This window comes from Epinephelus fuscoguttatus, linkage group LG11 (genome assembly GCF_011397635.1).
Source record: "Epinephelus fuscoguttatus linkage group LG11, E.fuscoguttatus.final_Chr_v1".
NCBI classification, from domain to species: Eukaryota; Metazoa; Chordata; class Actinopteri; order Perciformes; family Serranidae; genus Epinephelus; species Epinephelus fuscoguttatus.
In genome coordinates, this window is record NC_064762.1 from 39577021 (window position 1) to 39598802 (window position 21782).

General features: G+C 40.9%; 2 protein-coding genes across 2 annotated transcripts; both read right to left on the bottom strand.

The window, feature by feature from the left end:
- Positions 1-1518: 1518 nt before the first annotated feature.
- On the bottom strand, positions 1519-2511 carry LOC125896814 (trace amine-associated receptor 1-like). Its single transcript, XM_049589687.1, has one exon. It carries the CDS (start codon positions 2509-2511, stop codon positions 1519-1521), a length of 993 nt encoding a protein of 330 aa, XP_049445644.1.
- A 15645-nt stretch (positions 2512-18156) lies between these two features.
- LOC125896815 (trace amine-associated receptor 1-like) lies at positions 18157-19158 on the bottom strand. The gene is made up of 2 exons (XM_049589688.1): positions 18831-19158; positions 18157-18758 (listed from the first exon to the last, which is right to left on the bottom strand). Exons 1-2 carry the CDS (start codon positions 19156-19158, stop codon positions 18157-18159), a joined length of 930 nt encoding a protein of 309 aa, XP_049445645.1.
- Between the last annotated feature and the right edge of the window lie 2624 nt (positions 19159-21782).

Consider the following 21782-nt stretch of genomic DNA (forward strand, 5'->3'; position numbering starts at 1 on the left):
ATTGGATGATTGAAGTCTGAAGAAATAAGACATATTGGCAATTTAACAATTTATTCATTCAACAAACAGGAGCCTCAGAGGCGTGTGAAAGAACCATACACAGCCACAACAGCCAGGCACCTCCTACTCGTGATTTTCACCAGCCTGGTCACACTGTGCTGTGGGATGACATCCCATTCTTCAACCAGCATTTGTCATGTCAGCCAACATGGTTGTGTTGGTCACTCTGGCATGAACAGCACACCCAAGCTGATCCCACAAGTGTTCAATGGCGTTGAAGTCAGGACTGCTGGCAGGCCATTCCATCCTCTCCACTCCCAAATTCTAGAGGTAGTCTTTCATAAACCCTGCTCTGTGGGGGTGAGTGTTGTCATCTTGGAGGATAGATAGATATGGGATTGCCACTGGTTGCGGAATTTCATCTCGATATCTCTCTGCCTCCAGTGATGACAAGTCTCGTTTTTCCAGTGAGGGAGATGCCGCCCAACACCATCACACTGCCTCCAATAAAATATGTTACTCTCTTCTCCACACTTTGACTCTACAATGCAACTGCCGTAGGCAGAATCTGGACTCATCACTGACCATAACGTTTCCTCCACATGTTCAGGTTCCAGTGCACGTGTTGCCAACACCAGTGCAAATGGGCCTGATGGTGAAGGGCAGTCATGGCAGGCCTCCTGGCAGCCCTATGAGACCGGAGATTGGCTGCGTGCACTCTGTTCCAGCTTGTCTAGGCAGAGAGCCATCGGCCATATCGTCCTGCAAACTTTGACTGCAAATCTGTAGGAGACTGCCTACGTGCTGGCAGGATGAGGAAACGGTCTTCTTGGGGTGCTCACTTCGCAGCCTGTCTCTGACATTCCCCCTTATATGGAACTTGGCCTTCAGTTTGTAGATGGTACTTAGGCTCACTCCAAATAATGCTGCAACTTGGTTGTGCCGAACACCAACTTAAAGTTGCCCTATCGCATGGGCCCTATCCAGATCAGTCAAAAGTGGAATGCCGATTCCTGGAGCAGACACCAACTGACACTGTAGCAGGGCCCATGCTCACAGGTACAAGAAGCTCAAAACAAGTGTCAATAGCAGAAGAATAGCAGAGAAGATTTGACAAATTTTTCATGGGCACAACCCACATACTCAGCTCTGCTGCTCATTTCACAAATGCATGTTCCTTACAAATGTGGCACAATTTAAAAGGGAAATAAACAGGCTTTCCAACGGTATAAGATTTATTGCCAAGGAGCATTGTTACAACAAAGAAATAATCTACCAAACATAAATTTCCTTACTTTTTGTGCTTAGTTTTAGATGTTTGTAAAAACTCACTCACTGATATTACAGATGCATTTTTTCTATTTTTTAAGTGTTGGAAAAGACACACCCAGAATATACTGTACATGTAGATGTTCACATAGTGTGCTTAAGCCTTTTACATGGTTGCATTAATTGTTGTGCAATTTTTTTTTCTGTACTGACTTCTTTGTTGACTATTTCAGTACTCCACAGAATATGTCAGAGCAATTTTGTGTTTGCAAAATCACCTTTAAATATTTTCCCAGAAATGATCATTCTGAAAGCTGACCTGAACCAGCTGTAAAAGAAAGCATAAATAAATGGATTGAGCATTGAATTTGACAGTGTAAGCCAGATAAAAGTTTCAAACAGCGGAAGTGGCACTGACACATTATCCAAAAGCTGAAAAGTATAACAGAGAAAGAAAGGAGTCCAGCACATCAGAAAAACTCCCATAACTGTTACAAGAGTTTTGGTGGCCTTTCTCTCATTTTTACCTACAGTTGCTCCACATTTTGTGCTCTGACATGTTGTGTTCCTGATGCTGCGTGCCTGTCTCTGTGCCACAAGGAAAATCTTCAGGTAGATACAGAGCATTATGATCACTGGGAGGTAAAATGAGAAAATGAGTCCCAAAATTTGTGCAAGTAGAAGATCAATAAAACAATCATCGTCACATTTTTCATGGTTTAATTCTGGAATTAGAAAACCAATGGCTACTGAAACAGACACACTCCAGCTGACCAGGATCATGACCACAACAACTTTAACATTTATCTTAGTTCTGTATGTCAGAGGCTGACACACTGCATAATATCTGTCTATGGAAATACAACATAAATTCAGAATGGAAGCTGTGCACAGTGTTATATCAAAGCCATCTCTCACTTTGCAAAATAAATGTTCATAATGTAAACATGAGCTAAGAGAGAAGGCCATGCTGAGAGGAAAAACTACAACACCAACAAGCAGGTCAGCTACAGCCAGAGAGAGGATGAGAGAGTTTGTAGGAGTGTGGAGCTGTTTGAAGTAAATGATAGAGATTATTACCAGAAGGTTTCCACATACTGTGACAACAGATAATGACCCAAGGAAAATATATATTAAAACACATATTGTAGAAGGAGTGCTTGTCAGTATGAAGGAGACATTATATATTTCATAACAGGGATGTATGTCATTCACATCAGTGCGGTTGACTTCTGGTGCCATGTTTCTTTATTCCTGCAAGAATTTCCATTAAGAATAAACAGTTTCCATTCAGAACTAACAACATTTTAAGTATGAAAGCTATATGTTTATCTTAAAATGTGGTGACATTCATTGATGAAAACCTACAACAATAATCTCTGGAAAAAGATTTCTTCTTTTTCGTACCTTTTAAATGCTCAAGATAGTTTGCTGTATTGATGGGTGTTCTTCATTACAATGCCACTGTGCACACTGTTTTTATCAACCCCTATCTCATTACCATAATGACTACACTCTATTATTGTCCAATCAGAAGTGGGACTTTGTAATGGCATTAGATACCAGACAAACATACAGAACTGTATATGAGAATTATTTTTTTTTCAGTTCTTTATGAATTATTTTATTTTCACCAAATGGAATGGAAAATCCAATTCACCTCTCGGTAGACTGGCTATGATCTTTGTAAGAATAGGGCCACTCTGACAAGTTCATGTCAGGTTAGACCCAATGCAGTAATATCATGATGATGTCATGATGGAAAAGAAATTGCTATTTTACAGTAATAGCAGCTGCTAAAGTTGTAGTGACAAATGGTTTGTAGAACAAACTTAATTTCGGTTTAACAGTCTCTTGCAGAATCAACCCCAAAAACACCTTCTAGTAGTTGTTGTCAAGTGTTAAAACTACGCAGCACTTAAACTACACTACACAGCACCTATTGTAAATAATTTTTTAATAATTTAGAGCAAGACAGATAATTCAAACATACATAAAGAGAACTTCATGAACTAATCCCACAATATAAGTTGGATTGCCAAGGCACGCGGCTGCAATGATCTTTTTGTTGGTGTTGATGTTCATGTTGGCAGTGAGAAAAATGTTTTGATTATAAAAAATTACATTCCTCAAGAGCATATTCCCCTCTTCTCTCCACCTACTCAGTTTCCCCATCACTGAATTGGGCTTGCAAGACCATTTTCAGATGAGGTTTCATGACTGTGCAAAGCAAACACACACACACAGCCCAGCTCCTGTAAAGGAGGAAGAGGGCAAAGGGCAAAGGATAAAGCACTTACACAAATGTAATACCTGTTAATCAGTGACTTCACAGCGCTGTGTCCCTTTATCACGTCATGCATTGTGTGATGGTCTTAAATAGTTCACATCACACTGTGTGGTGGCTCTGATCAACATAAAACAAATAAACACATTTAATTCTCACTCCAAATTTCCACAGGAGATGAGAGGATTAGACACAGCCAGTGCGTTTACATGGAGTCATGTATTCCTTTTGCATTCGGGTTGGAAGCCCAACCCGAATAGAAATGCTCCTTGTGAACACCTCAACCCGAACGAAAACAGCCAACCCAAGAGAAAATCTAGTCGGGTGCACAGGGGTGCAATATTCCTTTTCAGAACAGCCATTCCGTTCTTTCTGCGCATGGTTCTTTGGCGTATTGATTCATCGTGGAAGGTTGGGAGGTATTTAACTGTAGGAAGGCTTTTGATTGGATTAAGAGGGGGTGTGGACATGTCACATGGCCATCCTCTTCTGAACCCGTTGGAAGAGATCAGAGTTTTTCTCTTTGCAGCCATCCAGGCATGTGACAATATTTAAATCATCCAAAGTTTGAATTAGAAATTGTGTCTTGGTAGCCGACCAGTTCTTGCTCTTCTGAGATGCCATTTTTCTGAACTGTGCGAGAGCGCGTCATGACGCATTACGTCGAGACAGTAGTGAGCAGGCGCAGAAAGAACGGAATGGCTGGAATCGGGTAGGAGGTCTTTACAAGACAGAAAAATTGTTCCATTCGGGTTCTGAAAAGGAATATTCCACCCCTGTGCACCTGATTAGATTTTCTTTCGGGTTGGCTGTTTTTGTTCGGGTTGATGTGTTTACAAGGAGCATTTCTATTCGGGTTGGGCTTCCAACCTTAATCGCCTGAGGAAAAAAAGAAAAAAGACTTTGTCTAGCTTTTTCAAAAAGCAGAGCACCAGCAGCATGGGCTGCAGCAGAGACACACTCTCAGAGGAGGAAAGCATCAAGATGGAGCTGAGAGCCTACTTGCAGACCACAGAGGCTGACAGTGATGCAGACCGTTTGGAGTGGTGGAGATGCCATCAGGCAAATTTCCCCCGCGTTGCAAAGCTAGCTCGACAGTATTTATGCATACCTGCCACCAGTGCTCCATCTGAGAGAGTATTCAACACTGGTGGCAACATTGTCATGTGCCACAGGGCCGCACTCAGACTAGATGCTGTCGACCGTCTGGTTTTCCTTGCTCAAAATTTGTAACGGCTGAGATGCCTTATTTATGGAGCTTGTCCATAAAGTTGAAATGTGTGAATATTGTGTCTATGCTAGAGGATAATCCTTTTAGGGATAGAGGATAAACACTTTTTTTTAATTTCAGAACTTGAATACTGTGCCTGGGTATGAGCAATACTATTACTAATGCAAGTTGCATACCTTTAGTTTACTATTTATTTGTTTAAATACCTCAACTTGAAGAGAAGTTCATATTGATGCAAGTTGCCTTAATCAATGTTAAGTGGTTGTTTTATATTTTCAAAACTTGAATACTGTGCCTGGGCTTGAGCAATACTATTACTAATGCAAGTTGCATACTTTTAGTTTACCATGTATTTGTTTAAATACCTCAACTTGAAGAGAAGTCCATGTTGATGCAAGTTGCCTTAATGAATGTTCAGTGGTTGTTTACATTGTGTAGTTGGGTTTTACAAAATATGTTTTTTCAAGTTGTTTGTTTGCAAAATTTGAAAAATAAAAGGGTTCTGTATTTTGACTGCAACTGTCATGCATTCTGATTCCTTCACTTCATTAGAATCATGAGTGCCACCTCTTTGTAAACAGCATCATTTTGTGAGGCCATGCAAACCTGTATTAATACTAGTGTGGACATTAATGTTTTTCTACAATATTCACTCCTCATGACAGTAAAATAGGCCAGCTTGAGGCGGAGCAGGTTCATGGCTTATGTGTTTGTCACTTTCTTTTTCATTTTAACCCACACCATGATCTTTTCCTGACCCTAACCAAGTGGTTTTTGTGCCTAAACCTAACCAGACCTTAATCACAGGGCATCATGATGATTTTGGAACGGACTTAGGAACAATGGGTTTAATATGGTCGGAACAATGGGCTGTCGAACCAATGGGCAGTTCCCAGGCAGTCCTGGCTAATGGAGCTTCTGAGTCTGTTCTTCACAAATTTCACTGTGGAGAAAGTCCTTTCACAGGCCAAATGTGTTATAGACAGGTCAGCAAGTACCTGTATCCCAGACCAGTGACATGGTAGGCATCTGTTAGCAGGTTGTAATGGGACAGGATGAGGTAGCAGCATATGGGACAGTTCTTACAAGAGGAACAGCTTCTGCTCTCCAACTCCAGGCTCCCCTCAGGTTCCTCAGTGTGTCCACCCTCCTCATGCAGCTCAGTGAGTGTCCTGACTCTATAGCCCTCCAAAGGTGGCATCTTGAGTGTCTCCCACTGATGTGCAAGGCTGTTCAGTTCTGCCTGCAAGGTACCAACTGTAGCACACTCATCAAATTTCAGCAGGCATTTACTGAGCTCCTCCAGTGCTGTTTTGTGTAGCCCTTTCTTCCTAACTGGACTTTGACCTTGTAGGCTGTCTCAGCATCTGCATCTGCAAGAGACTTGTCCTGTGCCAGTTCACCTGGCATCAGTTGAGTTACCAACACAATTTCTCCAATGTTTTTTTCATTAGTTCCACAATGTACTCGCCAGTCGATGCCTTGCAATCAATGACAGCTATCAGCCTCTCGTGAACCACATCTGTTACATACCTCAGAACTATTGCACACTGGTCCTTGGATGTTATATCTTGGGTTGTGTCCAGTTGGATAGAAAACATCTTTGCTTTCTTTACTTCACCAGCAATAGTTTGTTGGATTAAGAGACTGATAATATCAATGACTTTGTTCACTGTTCGTTTCGACAACAGAGCTACAAAGGACCCCCTTCCTTTAGCTCCAGTCTCATGCAGCATCTTACTCTTCTTAATGCAGTCACTGACATGTTCTTGTAGGCAGACATTGTACTTGCTCAGTAGCAATATCATCTCTAAAAATTTCCCATGGTCCATGGCCATGTTCTCTAGGCTATATGCAGCTTCATGTAGTGTTGCTTTCGTCAACGAAAAGTATGACTAAATATCATCATCAACGAACCATTATCACGTGACGAAAACGAGATGAGACGCAACGTAAATGGTGGTCATGTGACGATAACTATAATTAAATATATAATGCAATATTGTTGACGAATAAAAACGAGACTAAATGTGGTTTACAAAATAAAACCTCTGCTAAAATGTCTCTTCATTTTCATTGACCAAAACGAGACGAGACGAAATAACGTTATAATGTTTAGTCGTGTTATTATTATTATTTTGCAGTATTTCTGTTTCCTAGGCTGTGCGTCGCACTGCGCAGACGGATTTCAGCCGTGACGATATACAGTACAACATCACTCGCTCTCGTGTGATATTGCTTTTATACAACAGTTCAACAACAGCTTAAACAGCAATGCTGAGTAAGGAAATGTTAACAAAAGGTAATGAAATAAATGTTATGTAGCTCCGCGATCCCCCAGTCTGTTGCCAGGCAACGCGAAACACACCAGGAACTCACAAGCTACTTTGAATTTACATTGATCTGCAACTGTGCAACTTCGTCCAGTTCAGCTGATGAAACGTTGGCAAACCTGGATGTTGGCACGGCCGGATTCAGCTTCCACTCTCCCTCATCTTCATCAGTACCTCATCAGATGATCATTGATAATTCCTGACCGTGTTTGCTTCATTTTTGCTCCTCTCCAGTTTGTCGAGCTCGGCTGATGTTACACAAACACACCTGGAGGTCTGCACAGAGTCCTGGCTTTCCTTTTCCTCGTCCTCTCCTGACGACCACTCATAATTTAATTGAAATGTAATTTTGGGGAAAATGTCCATCTTCTTGGTGTAATTTTATAGTGTCAGTTTGTGTCAATGTAGCGAGTGTGACAGCTGGTTAATTAACGGTTGTATTTATATTTATTACACGGCTCTATTAAATGCTGTATTCTGATTGGTCAGTGGCGGCATTCAGAGGTCTGATATTACTGTGTAATGACCGTTGCTATGTAGCCCAGCATTGCTGGGGACGCTGCCCTGACAAGGAGATTCAGCCGTTATTTCCCACCCCAGCCCTCTAGGTGGCTGTACCTACACTAGTTGCCAACGGTTGCCAACTGCTAGTAACAGAAGAAGAAGAGGAAAAACTTTGAGGCAACAACAACTTGAATTTCACGGGTGAGTTTCTTATCAAAGTCGTCTTATTAAAAATTTGAAACAACCGGAGTTGATCCTACAAGACGAGATTTACATAAAAGTCTTTTCTCGCAGCGCCGCCATGAGCGCCGGCCGCGCTGGAAATAGAGCAGTGGGCTGAATCAGAGTGGCGAGGCGAGTCGGCCAGCACCAGTGTGGGTTGGTTCATAGAATATCATGGAGGCGGGTGTTTTGGCGCGCGGCGTACGGTGGCGGTGTGTGTTGCACATTGCTCGGTCGGAACTAACTGTTGTATAAATAAATATATATTTAGCTCTAACTAGGAGCTAATTTAGAAAAAAGAGACTAAAATACAATTTTCATTGACTGAAACTAGACTAAAATGTCATCAGTTTTCGTCGACTAAAACGAGACAAAAATAGTCATAGATTATTCTGACTAAAATAAGACTAAAATGCTCAGACTTTTAGTTGACTGAAACTTGACTAGACAAAAAAGAGTATGAACGTGACTAAAACTAATAAAAACTAAAATGACAGTTTAACACAAAGACTAGACTAAAACTAAAATTAAAACAGGCCACCAAAAACAACACTAGCTTCATGTTTATCACCTCTGTAGCTGAGACCACGCTTACCAAGGACCCTGACAATATTGACCACACGATTGTCTTTTTTTCCTCACTTGCTCTCGGTGTACTGACATTTGTGTTTCTGTCAGTAGGCTCCTGACATCAGCTGTGTTTGCCTTGAGTAAATATGCCTCTGCACTATCTCTATGAGACCTGCTTTGTTCATGCTCCTCAATTCTTTGGTGTACATGCGTCCATGTCTGCATGCCTTCTTTAACAAAAGGACTATCACTGGCATAAGGCTTGGCAAACATGAGACACACTGAACAATATAGTTAGTGAGATGATTCACAGTATGTTAACAACTTTCTATTTGTCCCATCCTTCTGTAGAATATGTTGGGAAGGGCTTTCTTGGGAGTTTGTGGGTGGTACTGGAAAAATAAATCCAAATCTTTGGACTGAGGGCAAGCAAAATAATCAAAATGTCTTTCTGGATCAACTTCCTGTTTGTCTCTCTCTCTGTCTTTGTCCGTTGTCCCTGCCGGTACCAAATAAGAAGAACCAGCATAAGCATTACTAATAATTACAATATATGATTAAGAATTAGAAACATAACTTGTTTCAAGAATACTATTGTCATCAAACTGCCAATATTTTGTTCAGCTGTTTCATAGTCATAGCATAATCTATGTGCCATATGGCATGATTAAAACTTATACCAATAATATGTTTCCCTACAGTACATTGGTTACCCTAACCTGTCAGTAGTTCCTCTGAGCTATGATCCCTGGGTGAAGCATCACCACCTGTTGTTGGTGGTACTGAATAGGAAAAAACATACAATAATTACATTAGCAAGAGCTCATTATGAAAGAACATAAACAGTGAATACCATTGCCATCAAATATGTTTGTATTCAACTGTTTCATAGTCATAGCCTACAGTAAATCTCACACATTCATTATTCAGTCTTATACTAATTATTTGTCCTACTGCTCTGTACCTGCCAGTTCCTCTGTGCTAGGCACAATTTTACTTTGTCTATTGAAAATTATAGAGTGGCAGAATTAAAGCGTTATTTCTCTCTCTTTCTCTCTCCCTCTCTCTCTCTCTCTCTCTCTCTCTCTCTCTCTCTCTCTCTCTCTCACTCACACACACACACACACACACACACTCCATATGATGGAGTTGTGAACAAAAAGATATCACCACACATTTAACCAAAACAAGCATATAAACACAACAGCTAACCAAACCAGCATACAGCACAACCAGATGAGCACACTGACAAACTGTTAAGTCAAAAAGTTCATTTGACCAGTGTTTACTGTAATGGAAGCAATTAATTTGTCTTCAATCATACTTAAAGTGCATAGAAAATAAGTCACTCCTCTCTGCTGGCACAGTGATAATAAAAAAAGTTTTCATTTCAAGGGGTCCCCAGACCCAGTTTGACATCATGCAGCATTTAATTATAGGCCTGACTCTGTACAAAATGGAACCAAATGGACCCTTAAGGTGTGTTCACACCGGACCTATTTTTTTTTTTCCGCTAGCGTTTACATACAAAGTCAATGCAAACGGGCGATTGAGCGTATATTCGCCTGGGAGAAAAATTGCTGGGCTCTGAGCGACAGAGCGATTTTTCGCTCGTCGCTTGAGATGAGAAATCTCATCTGGAGCGGTATTTCGCTGGGTCCTGTCACTTGCAGTTCAACGTTGATTGGCTGCCGTAACCCCGGAATCCCGGGGGGTTCTTGACTGTCATGACATGTCAGCTTCATTAAAAGTATAGTATAGTACAATAGATGTAAAAACACACAGAGACAATGCATCTGTGATCAGTTCCCTAATTTAATTTTAACAATTTTTTCAATCTTCTCCAATTTCTCGTTTTATTTTATGGAAGTGATCAATGTAAGTGCACTTGTCCTAGAGCCGCCAATGCAAATAACTCTGTTTAGATAAAACCTACAAGCTTCTCTTCCTATGACTTTTACTAAAAATGTGTCTTGTATGTTTTCTGAAGCCTTTAAGTTACAAAATGAAACACACTACACTTCTGACCATTTATACCTCTGACCGCGGCAGACCGCTGCTGAAAGTTATACATTTTGATACATAGGTAGGCTATATAGCTACATATTGCAAAACTCTGTAAAAGTACACCAAAGCATATATTTCCGTTTCCAAATATTTATTTGAAAACAAAATCATTCATACGGTCAATAAAAAAAACCATTTTGTTAATAATAAAAAAGGAATCTCAACAGTGACCGCGCCAGCCGGTGGGACTGCGGCTGAACCGCTTCCAGTGTTCATTCATTCATTCATTCATTCATTCATTCATTCATTCAGTCGCGTGTTCAGTGTGTATGTGTGTGTGTGTATGTGTGTGTGTGTGTGTTAGTATGTCAGAGAGGAGGAGTATCAATAAAAAAAAAGTTTCCACTAATTATGTTGGTCTTTTATTCTTTTTTTTCTTTTTTTTTTAATTAAAATGCGTAATATAGCCAACAGTATTATTACCAAAAGTTAATCTAATTTGTTATTGTAGAATGTATTTAGCAAATCACCACTTTCAACTGGAGACATGGCGCAGCAGCAGCTCAGCAGCAAAAAGAAAAAAAGAAAAAAGAATTATAAAAAGCCAACAAATAGTGTTAATTAATTGACATGAGACATTGGAGAGGTTGTCAGTCCTATTCTATAGTCTGTAATATTTTTTTTATTTTATCATAACTTCTCAGAAATTACTCAAATGCATTTTTGGTGTGCTTCTGAGCACACGGGCAGCATGAACAATGAAGTTACATATGTTGCGGCGCTTGGAGGGGCGCTGTAATTCTGGCGGTCGCTGTAGCGCAGAGGCTCTGACGCCTGGGTCAGAGCATGTGAGCGGAGCTGGAGCTGCCTGGAGCAAGGGGCGGAAGGATTTTGTATGTATGTGCCAAAATAGGTAAAAAAAAAAAAAAAAAATCATAATTTTTTTGTCTTTTGTGTAATTGTTTTGCAATATGTATAGCCTACCTGTATGTATCAAAATGTAGAACTTTCAGCTTTTTATAATTATTCATTTTTATACCTCCGCGGTCGGAGGTATAAATGCTCAGAAGTCCAGTCTGTTTCATTTTTGTAACTTTAAGGGCCCTATTTAGATGGTCTAAAACGCAAAGCGCCAGGCGTGCGGCGCATTGGCGTGTCCCAGTCACTTGCTAGTTAGACAGCGCATTTTCAGACTGTGCGCCATGGCAGACAGTCTAAAAGGGTTGGACTTACTCTGTGAATTAGTCATGGGTGTGTTTTGGGCGTATCATTCAATAAGCCAATCAGAGTGTCACCTCTCATTCCCTTTAAAAGAGGCGCACGGCGGAGAGGTAGTTAAATGGCAGACTTACCAACTGGAAAGAGTGAGCGTTTTACAGCTGAGGAGACAATAAATGTATCTCTACATCGACTGTCCTGTCACATCTGATGACAGATCAAAGGGGATTGGCACCATTTGGCATGTTTGGCACACGTAATGGAAACCCAACCTGATATGATTAACACAACTGCAAACTAATGAGTTCACATCCCTCCCAGCCAACCACAAACAGCCACAGCATCAGATAGGGAGTATATATTCAGCATCTGTCATCTTAGAAAAGCCAAAAGAAAAGAAACAGAGTGAGACTGCGAGAGAGAAAGAGAGAGCGCGCGTGCATGAGAGAAATGCTGTCAACAAATCACCCGGGCTGTGTGGTCTGGCTGCGCGCTGGCTGTGGAGCTGGGGTCATCCTCCTCCTCATCCTCCTCCTCCTCCTCCTCCTCCTGACAAGATGATCTTCAGTTTTACGTTCTAAAAGCTTTTTTTTTATTTTAAATATACATTTGTACTATAAGTTTACGTTTTTTAGTTCACATAAGCTGGTTATTTATGCCAAAATAAAGTTTATCAAACGTTTTCACATCTTTGATTTTGTGATTTACATGCCAAAATGATCACAATTCAACTGGGAAAGACAAGTTCATTTTACAGGCTATGCATCATCAGCCCGTGGAGGTCTGCTCGCAGTTCCGTATATTCGGACACTGCGAGCTTGGACCTACCGGATTATGATGATTATTATTACTGCGATTAGATCATTCTGATTAATGACTGACCATTAAGATGTGTTTCTGATAAATATTTTAATGTGTACAATAATAACCTTTCACATTGTAATCATATTTTTATTTGTTATCTTTTGCATATGTGTGGCTGCTCAGTGTGTCTCTGAGCAGAGTGCACGCGCATTGTGCACCCGCCTGGAGACGCATATTACTAACTTGTTTAACAGCAAAATTCTGCGCCGTTGACTTTAGACCAGGTTTTTGTTGGTCACTGGCGCATTTGCTTTTTACGTCATCTAACTAGCAACGCGCCATGACTGCGCCTGACCACTCCTCATTTTTAGACCAACACACCCAGAGAAGCGCAAGTTCATTTGCTAGTTAGACGACGGGGGCACAGGGCGTGAAAATGACAACTGCGCTTGCATCTAAATAGCAATGACACTTGGGACGTGGATTATGCGCCCTCCGCCGTCCGCTTTAGACCATCTAAATAGGGCCCTAAGGCTTCAGAAAACATACAAGACACATACAAAGTCATAGGAAGAGAAGCTTGTAGGTTTTATCTAAACAGAGTTATTTGCATTATAAAAACCGTCGTGGCGGCTCTAGGACAAGTGCACTTACATTGATCACTTCCATAAAAAATTCCAAAAAATTGTTAAAATTAAATTAGGGAACTGATCACAGATGTATTGTCTCTGTGTGTTTTTACATCTATTGCTGCTTTTAATTTGCAGCTATACTTTTAATGAAGCTGACATGTCATGACAGTCAAGTACCCCCCCCCCCCGAAATTCCATGATTGCTTCAATGATGTCATCAAAGCGAAAAAGTCTGTTGATTTATGCCACATTGACGAGCGATTGCAACTGAGCGATGAAGCGATATCAAAGGGCCGAACCGAACGACAGCGAAAAAAAAAAACAGATCCAGTGTGAACACACCTTTACGGGTTAATTTGGCTCTTATAGCTTATCATCAATCATTTACCTGGCATCGGGTCGGTCCCCATCTTCCCCGGACCTCATGTTGAGAAAAACCAGTTTTCTTACTATTCTGTTTTCTGTGTTAACTTACTTCTTGCAGCATCATCATTTGACGACGTCATGCTGCTGATGGGGGCTGAGGGGGGGCTCTGAACATATCTGTAAGTTTATGACATTTGGGCCTTTTTTTCTATCCCTCTCCCATTCAGCTCCACTGTTCCTCTTTTTGCGGTCCATAACGACGCTGTTGAGCTGCAGGGTTCCTACCGCGCAGTCTGCACACACAGGCACACGTACACACCCTCTGCTCTCTGCTCCACCTGACTCTTCACAACCAAGCTGCTTTCAGTTTACAGGCGCATTGATCTGGGGGCGGGCGCCACTCAGTCTGTGGTCCAGTCCTTCCCTCCCACTCTGTTGCTGATCTCCACTCCTTGCAGGAGGCTGATCCCCTCCTGAAGGCTGTGCTGCCATTTTGGCGACACAAGGTTTGGCCTACCTCAGATGTGCGACAGCAGCTTTCCAAGGGAGCTCTAGTCCTTTTGCGCCAATAGGACCACCTACTGGAAAAAGATGGGGTTCTTTTACACCAGGTGTTCTGTCCAGATAAGTGATGCGCGGGTCGGGGTTTTTTCCAAACTGCGGGTCCCACATTTATGAAATAATTTGACCCGTCCATCCCGCCCGCACAACTGCATCTATTTTCACAACTTGCCCCACCCCGCCCCTGCGGCTATTAACTTACCCATCTTGTGGCTCTTATGCTTGTATAGCTTATCACAGGAATTGCACTTCACGTAGCCAATGCTGCTGTCATCTGCTGCACTAACTACCTCACAGAAGTTGTCTCAAACATGAGATTTAGCAGCTTGGCCTTCTTTTCTTTTAACTCTGTACTCTCCTGACCGTAATCTTTCCCTCACTTCTTCTTCCATCTTCACCACTTCATTGATTCTGGTTTGTTGCGGCCGCTGCTTGGCGCTTTTGTGACGTCAGGTTGCAGGTTACGTTATGTAACATGCATTTACCTAACCTACAACAGTGTTGTTAACAAGTAGGCTATATCCGACATACGTAATCTTTAATGACCCGCCCCATCCGCCCCGCAAATAAAGTGAACATTTCTTGACCCGACCCAACCCGATCCACGGGTAACCCGCGAGATCACTCACTCAGTCACAGTATAAATGTGACTGGAAACTATACAACATACTGCAGTAGATTGTATCACATTGTTTGGCTTACCTGTACAATGACATCGGGAAGGCCAGCTGTCATCTTAGAAAGGTGGATTTTCAGAACTTCAAGGGTCAGCCGAATAGTGTCGTAGAAACAGTGATCCTCCCCTTGTAATATGTCTAATGCAACAGTGAGAGGCTTCCTTGTGACTGAACTGGTACTCCTTTCAGTAAAGCCCTTTATTCTCAGTTTGATGTACAGGCCATTCAGGTCACTGATGGGGATCTTTGTGGTTCAGGTGACTGCCTCATAGAAAGAGTTCAGCCGTGTGGACATGGGCACTAGGAGTTTTCTACGACTGACCTCCTCCACAAGCTCAGACGCCACCGTGGAACGGCTTGCCTTCGTCCAGAGGGCTGTACATTTGGCAACTCCACTTATATATGTAGCTTTGGTATCAGGACTACAGGTCAGCCACTTTTCAACATCATTGGTGGAGATGAAGATGATGGTGATGCACATCGGTGATGAGGGGGAAGAAAAAACTCACCATCACCTTCTGTGTACAGGGCGTCTGCTACATCAGTGAATGTAACTTCATCTTCCTCCTCATCATATTCTTCTGAATCATAGTCAACAGGCTGGCACATTTTAAATGCTTTAACAAACTTTGATCCATTATCTGTAACTGTGGCCGTCACTTTGTTTGAAAGTCCATAAAATGAATGGACCTAAGATAAGATATGATGTCACTTTATTGTCAGATAAAAACTGAAATTTGCATCTCCATGTTACTCCGTTCAAGAACAGTTGTACATAACCAATTTAAAAATAACCTAATATGTTATGCACAGAGACACCCCTAGTTTATACCAATTTAACAGTTTCAACAACAAATCCAAAGAAACAAACAAATAGCATACATGGCACTCCAAAGAAACACACATACCAATACAACACATGACACCTCCACTAACAACACAATACATTTCAGTCAGTAACAATACACATACCTATAATGATCTAAAATGAAACCCACGTATTTGTAAGAAGAGACTTGTTTAATAACTGCATTGTGAATTACCTGTTCGATCTCCGCAGCGATAACATCCTGTGTGTCTCTCTCCCGGTCATCCCGAGAAAGCTTTTATTGTTAGCCAACCAGATGTCGGCAGTTGCAGAGACATAGTCAGTTTCTTTAAATGCTTTCTTCAGCTCAACTTCCATCAAAGTGTATGCCCTGTCCAGATAGCTTGCAAATGTTTTTCTACCCAGTAGTTTTTTTTGCCTCTGACTGGTATTTTCCCAAGGATCTGTCTGAACAACGGAGAGTCAATTGTTGATATAGGCAGCATTTCATCAACCACATAGCTAGCCACAAGCTTCGTTACTTCATTTTCACTCATCGTGGCCTGCTGCTGTCCACCATTAAAATCCAGTTTGCGCTGTATAGCAGCAGGCAGACTACAGCTTTCTGCAGCATGCTCATCACGGTCTGGTTCTCTTCCCATTAACTTAACATTGCTGTGTTGGCATAGCAAGTGTTTCAGGAGGTTTGAGGTGGTGTTTCTCGCACAGGAAAGAGTCTTACAACCTACACACAGTTTACATCTGACAATGACATTCTTGTTGTCATCTTTCAGGTCCACAAAATCAAAATAATGTGCATGTTTCCAGCCACGGAATGTTATCGTTGTCATTTTCAAAGTTAGCTGCGTTGCTTGGTGATGCCGAGAAGCCCTTGACTGTATTTGGCGGAACGTTCTTCAAATCAGAAATGAAAACTTTATTTCACCCTTTGTAAAAAAAAAAAAAAAAAAAAAGTAGAACTAGAGTGTTTCCTTTATTTTATTTCTAAAATCTGTTTTGGCTTGTATAGACCATGGCGTTTTGATAGCTATAAGTGTGATGTTGCGATTTTTTCAGTGAATCAGCTCTTAGTTAATCGGCATATTGTCAGCACTGGCCCTGTGAGTAGTTTACCAGCTGTAGGTATAGAGTATAAAATACGGTTGACGTTTAATACCTGCCAGTGTCCTTATTAACTTGGCATTAGTGTATAATACAGCAAGTACATTTATTTTTCAGTGTTCCTATTTTCTATTTTCAGTTTCACAAAATGGCTACTCTGCATAAAATCATCGATATAAATCTGAAAACGGTTTATATACACATATATACAGTACATTTTATTGCAGCAGTATATTGAGTGGTTGTTATATTAAAAAAGGCACTGGTATTCCACCCAGTTTTGGAAGTGTAACGCTGTTGACAAAGTCATGTTTCAGTTTGCAATAATCACCACTGAAACTGACAGAGATGTATGCGCATGTGCGCATGTGAAAAATAAATAGATGGTGCTCTCTACAATGATGGACGGTGTCACACTTTTATTTTGTCTCCATGAATGTAGTTTATTATGGAATATAAACCACCTTGGTGCACTACACTGATTATTGCAGCTGCGTAGGGTGTCGCACTCAGCAAGTGCCCACCCCCCTTGCACTGTTGAAACAAGACCGTTAAGTTAAATGAATGAATGAATTTTTATGTGTAAAACATAATATTTAGTCTCATGCATATGATATGAGGCAGATTTGGTGTGTAGGCCTATCCATGAGTGATTGAAATAGGGGGGCAGAACAAGATTTTGAATTGCCCCCCCCCCCCCATAAAAAACAGCCTTGCTAACTGGTGTGTCCCTGGACAAGATGTGTCAAGGAGAAAGGTGCAACATGTTACCAAGGACAAAATGCAATAGCAATAACAAGTGACTCCTGCAGAGCCATTTGACCTGGCTGCAAATGCCAATTGTAACTGTTCCCATTACATATAAAAGCCAGATGTTTGTGTTTTGTTTGTTTGTTTGTTTTGTACAGCGGGAAATGGGTGTAATTTGGTTTAAACTGCAGGGTTTTTTTTTATTACATTGAATTTGATCAAAATGTTGTCATTATGAATGGTATAGATCCCATAGAATAGAAGAACCCAAAATACCCAATAAAATTTCCTTTTGAACTTTGATCTCAGCCAAACCTCATTGCTCCTACTTGGCAACTTTGGTTCATCCAAATTGGATGAAAAAAGTCAGTTTGGGTGTGTGCTGAAAAATTGTTCATATTGCTCAAGCCAAATTTTTAGAGATAGAGAAATCATAATGTTTTTGGGAACCTGTTACACCTGTTGCCAACAGCAAGAGAAATATATTGCACTAATTAATGTTACAATGTTTCACAATGAGAACCTAAGCCTAATCCATGTTATTACTAATCTGGGGTGTTTGATGGATTTATGTAATTTCTGCTTTAATAAATGTTATTAATAATAATACAGTATTTTGATATTCATGGTAGTTACTCTAATTTCTCATTATTAGTTGGAAAATTTATTTGCAACACAGTGCTTCTTCATTTTCATTGTGTTTGCATCAATATGCTATTCTCAGTACAATACATAGTGAAGATCATCATTTTTATTGTGGCCATTATCATAGGCTACTTCACTATTTCATACAAGTCAAGAAAGTTTTGAATCAGTATAATCTCCCTGAAATATTTTCCCAGAAATGATCATTCTGAAAGCTGATCTGAACCAGCTGTAAAAGAAAGCATAAATAAATGGATTGAGCATTGAATTTGACAGCGTCAGCCAGTTAAGAGTTTCGATAACAGGGACTGGCACTGAATCATTAATGAGGGGCAGAAAGGTGATACAAAGAAAGAAAGGAGTCCAACATAAAAGAAAAACTCCTAAAACAATAGCCAGAGTTTTGGTGGCTTTTCTTTCCATCTTACTGACAGTAGCTCCAGACTTTGTGTTCTGACAGGTTGGGTTCTGGATGCTGCGTGCCTGTCTCTTTGCAACAAGGAAAATCTTCAGGTAGATACAGAGCATTATGATCACTGGGAGATAAAATGATAAAATGGGTCCAACAGTGTTTTCTATGAGAACATCAATTAAACATCTTTCATTACATTTTTCATTGTTTAATCCAGCAATTATGACACCAATTCCAATTAGAGCAGAAACCCCCCAGCTCAGCAGGATCATGACCACAATTACACGATGGTTTATTCTGATGTTATATGTCAGAGGCTGACACACTGCATAATATCTGTCAATAGAGATACAACATAGGTTCAGAATAGAGGTTGTGCTCAGTGATATATCAAAACTGCCTCGGACTTTGCAAAATAAACCCTCATGATACAAACACGAGCTAACTGAGAAGGCCAAGCTAAAAGGAAAAACTATGATCCCAACAAGCAGGTCAGCCACAGCCAGAGAAAGAATAAGGTAATTTGTAGGAGTGTGGAGCTGTTGGAAATAAAGGACAGCGATGATTACAAGAAGGTTTCCAAATATTGTTATAACAGACAATAACATAAGGAAAATATATAATAAAACACATATAATGGAAGGGGTCTTTGTCAGTATGTAATTGAAATTATCTATTTCATAGCAGGGATGTATGGCAGTCTCACTGTCAGTGCTGTTGAAAGCAACTTGTGGTTCCATGTTTAAGAGTTCCTGAAATTCAGCACATTATTATTATTATTATTATAATAAGACAAAATCAGTGTCATTTAAACACAGAGACCAATGTGTTTTTTATCGTACCTAAACCCTCAAGATTGTCCATGCATAAGTGCTGATGAGTTTCTTTGTTCATAAGTCCCACTGTGCAGAACCTTTGTACTTAACATCTATCACATCACCACAATAGTTGTCCAATCAGGAATGAGACTGCCTCCTCTTTGCATGAGATGTTTAAGATGAACAAATGAACAAAGTTTAGCAAGTAGCGAGAGCTCTTCACTTTCATTTGTATACCCAATAAAATTTAGACAGAATAGAACTTTGATCTCAGCCAAACGTCATTGCTCCCACTTGGCAACTTTGGTTCAGTTGTAGTGTTGCCAGATTGGATGAAAACCTGCAGATTAGGCAAGTTTTTTTTCTTTTTCTTTTATCTTTTTTTATCAGAGGCAAATTGTGATTTGTGATATTGGGCTTCATAACTAAAATTGATTGACTGATTGATAAAACACAACAATCCTTCAGTTATTTGATCATAATGTTTTTGGGAACCTGTCAAACCTGTTTCCAACAGCATTTGTGTCGATGAATGTGGATGATTTTTAGCGGCCTATTGTCACTTTTGCAGTGGCTTTTGTTGGACAGATGTGGTATTTCAAGCAGAACACAATATTTTCCTAACCATAACCAAGTGGTTTTGTGCCTAACAGAATCACATGCTCAACACAGTGTTTCAAGGTATCCACTACTTAATACCACACAAATGTAACAAATTCATGGATTGCAGAAATGTACAAGGGTGGGCTGAAAAGTTCATAGGCTGACCATGATGCAATGTTAGAATTTGACAATGTGGTTTATTTTTCAACAAAGTCTCCCCTGCGGTCTACACACTTTTTCCATCCCTGTTGCAGCCCTCGAACCTCCTTGGTATAGTGGCAGATAGCAGATATGACATCATCATCAGTCCGATACTGCTCCCCAGCCAAGTGTTTTTTCATGTTGGGGAACAGAAAATGGTCAGATGGTGCCATATCAGGAGAATATGGAGGGTGATCAATCAGTTCAAAGCTACAGTTATGCACAGCAGCCATTGCAACCACAGACTTGTGTACTGGAGCATTGTCCTGATGAAACAAGACCCCCTTTGTCAGTTTTCCTGGCTGTTTGTCTTGATTGCCTTTCACAGATGCCTTAGCAAATTGGCAAAGTACTGTCCATTGATTGTTTGGCCCTTCTGAAGGTAGTCAATAAACACAATACCCTTTGCAGCCCAGAAAACTGAGGCCATCACCTTCCCTGCCAATGACACCACCTTGGCCTTCTTTGGAAGGGTGAAATGGGTGTTTCCACTGCATGGACTGGATTTTTGTCTCTGGCTCAGAGTGGTGGACCCAACACCCATCCTGGGTTAGGAAGCTTTCAAGAAAACCAACTGAATCTGCTTCAAAATGTGCAAAGTTCTCCTGCAACATGACCAGCCTGGTGTGCTTTTGATCAGGGGTCAAAAGCCATGGCACCCATCGAGTGGAAACCTTCAACACACCAAATTTGTTGTGCAGAATATTCTCTACTCTTTCGTGGGAGATGCTTACAGCATTAGCTATCTGATCAACAGTCAAACGTATGTCATTCATCACCATGTGGTGAACACAATCAATGTTTTCTTGGGTGGTGGCTGTGGCAGGACATCCTGACCTTGGGTCATCTTTAAGGCTCTCCCCACCCCAATGGAATTCAGCTGCCCACACTAGCACAGTTGATAAAGCTGGAGCATCATCCCTTAATGTAACAACCATGTCAGCATGAATGGTCTTGGGTGCTAACTCCCCCTACTAATTTTAAAAGTCCTCAATTAGCTGTCAACTGTGGATTTATACAGAAGAAAACATTGCAGTTAGTATCAGGAAAGACTGGATTTAATGCTTGCCAAGTTTCATTGCTCTGGCATTACTCCTTCTTAGTCATCCGATGAACTTTTCAGCCCACCCTCGTACAATGTCAACATATATTCTGCTGATTGGGTTTGGTACAAAAACTGTGTCACAGCAGAGCTGTGAGAAGGAGTGGAGAAACGAGTCCTACCTTGTATAGCACCTGTTCTGAGCACTGTAAGGAGCATTCCATATGGAAAACCACAAAACTCATTGCATACCCAGTGTTAAAGCCTTTGCTGTAGCCACCACAGGTAAAACTGATGGGAAAACACCAATATCTTTTACCCTGCTCAAATAACAGCAGCCAAGTCTGCAGATTATTTTGTTGTGTGTGCCACTCACTTAATTTTTCTGCAAACAAAAGCAACACAACTTCTCCCAGCAACCTTGAATGCATTATCAGGGAAACAAATAAGTGGTTTGTACCACGGTAAATAACGGAGGCTGTCTTCTCAAAATAGGACATGATAAGACGGAATTTGGAGCATGTGAATAAAGTGTTCAATAATACCGCCAACTTCGTGGCTACAGTGTATTGGACAGAACCTAAAAGCAGAGGAGTAAATTTCACTGAATCAGCACAGTTTCAAGGTGGGTACCCAAGAATGCTGTCACCAATTCCTGCAACCTAAGTGATACTAACCCACTTTGGTTAGTATCACCTGG

Bases quoted from the DNA above. Each gene is read 5' to 3' on its own strand.
- LOC125896815 (XM_049589688.1), bottom strand. From the start codon at position 19,158: ATGGAACCACAAGTTGCTTTCAACAGCACTGACAGTGAGACTGCCATA. The intron at 18,759-18,830 runs GCAAAGTCCGAG...GTATCTCTATTG, and splicing joins GTATCATGAGGGTTTATTTT to ACAGATATTATGCAGTGTGT.
- LOC125896814 (XM_049589687.1), bottom strand. From the start codon at position 2,511: ATGGCACCAGAAGTCAACCGCACTGATGTGAATGACATACATCCCTGT.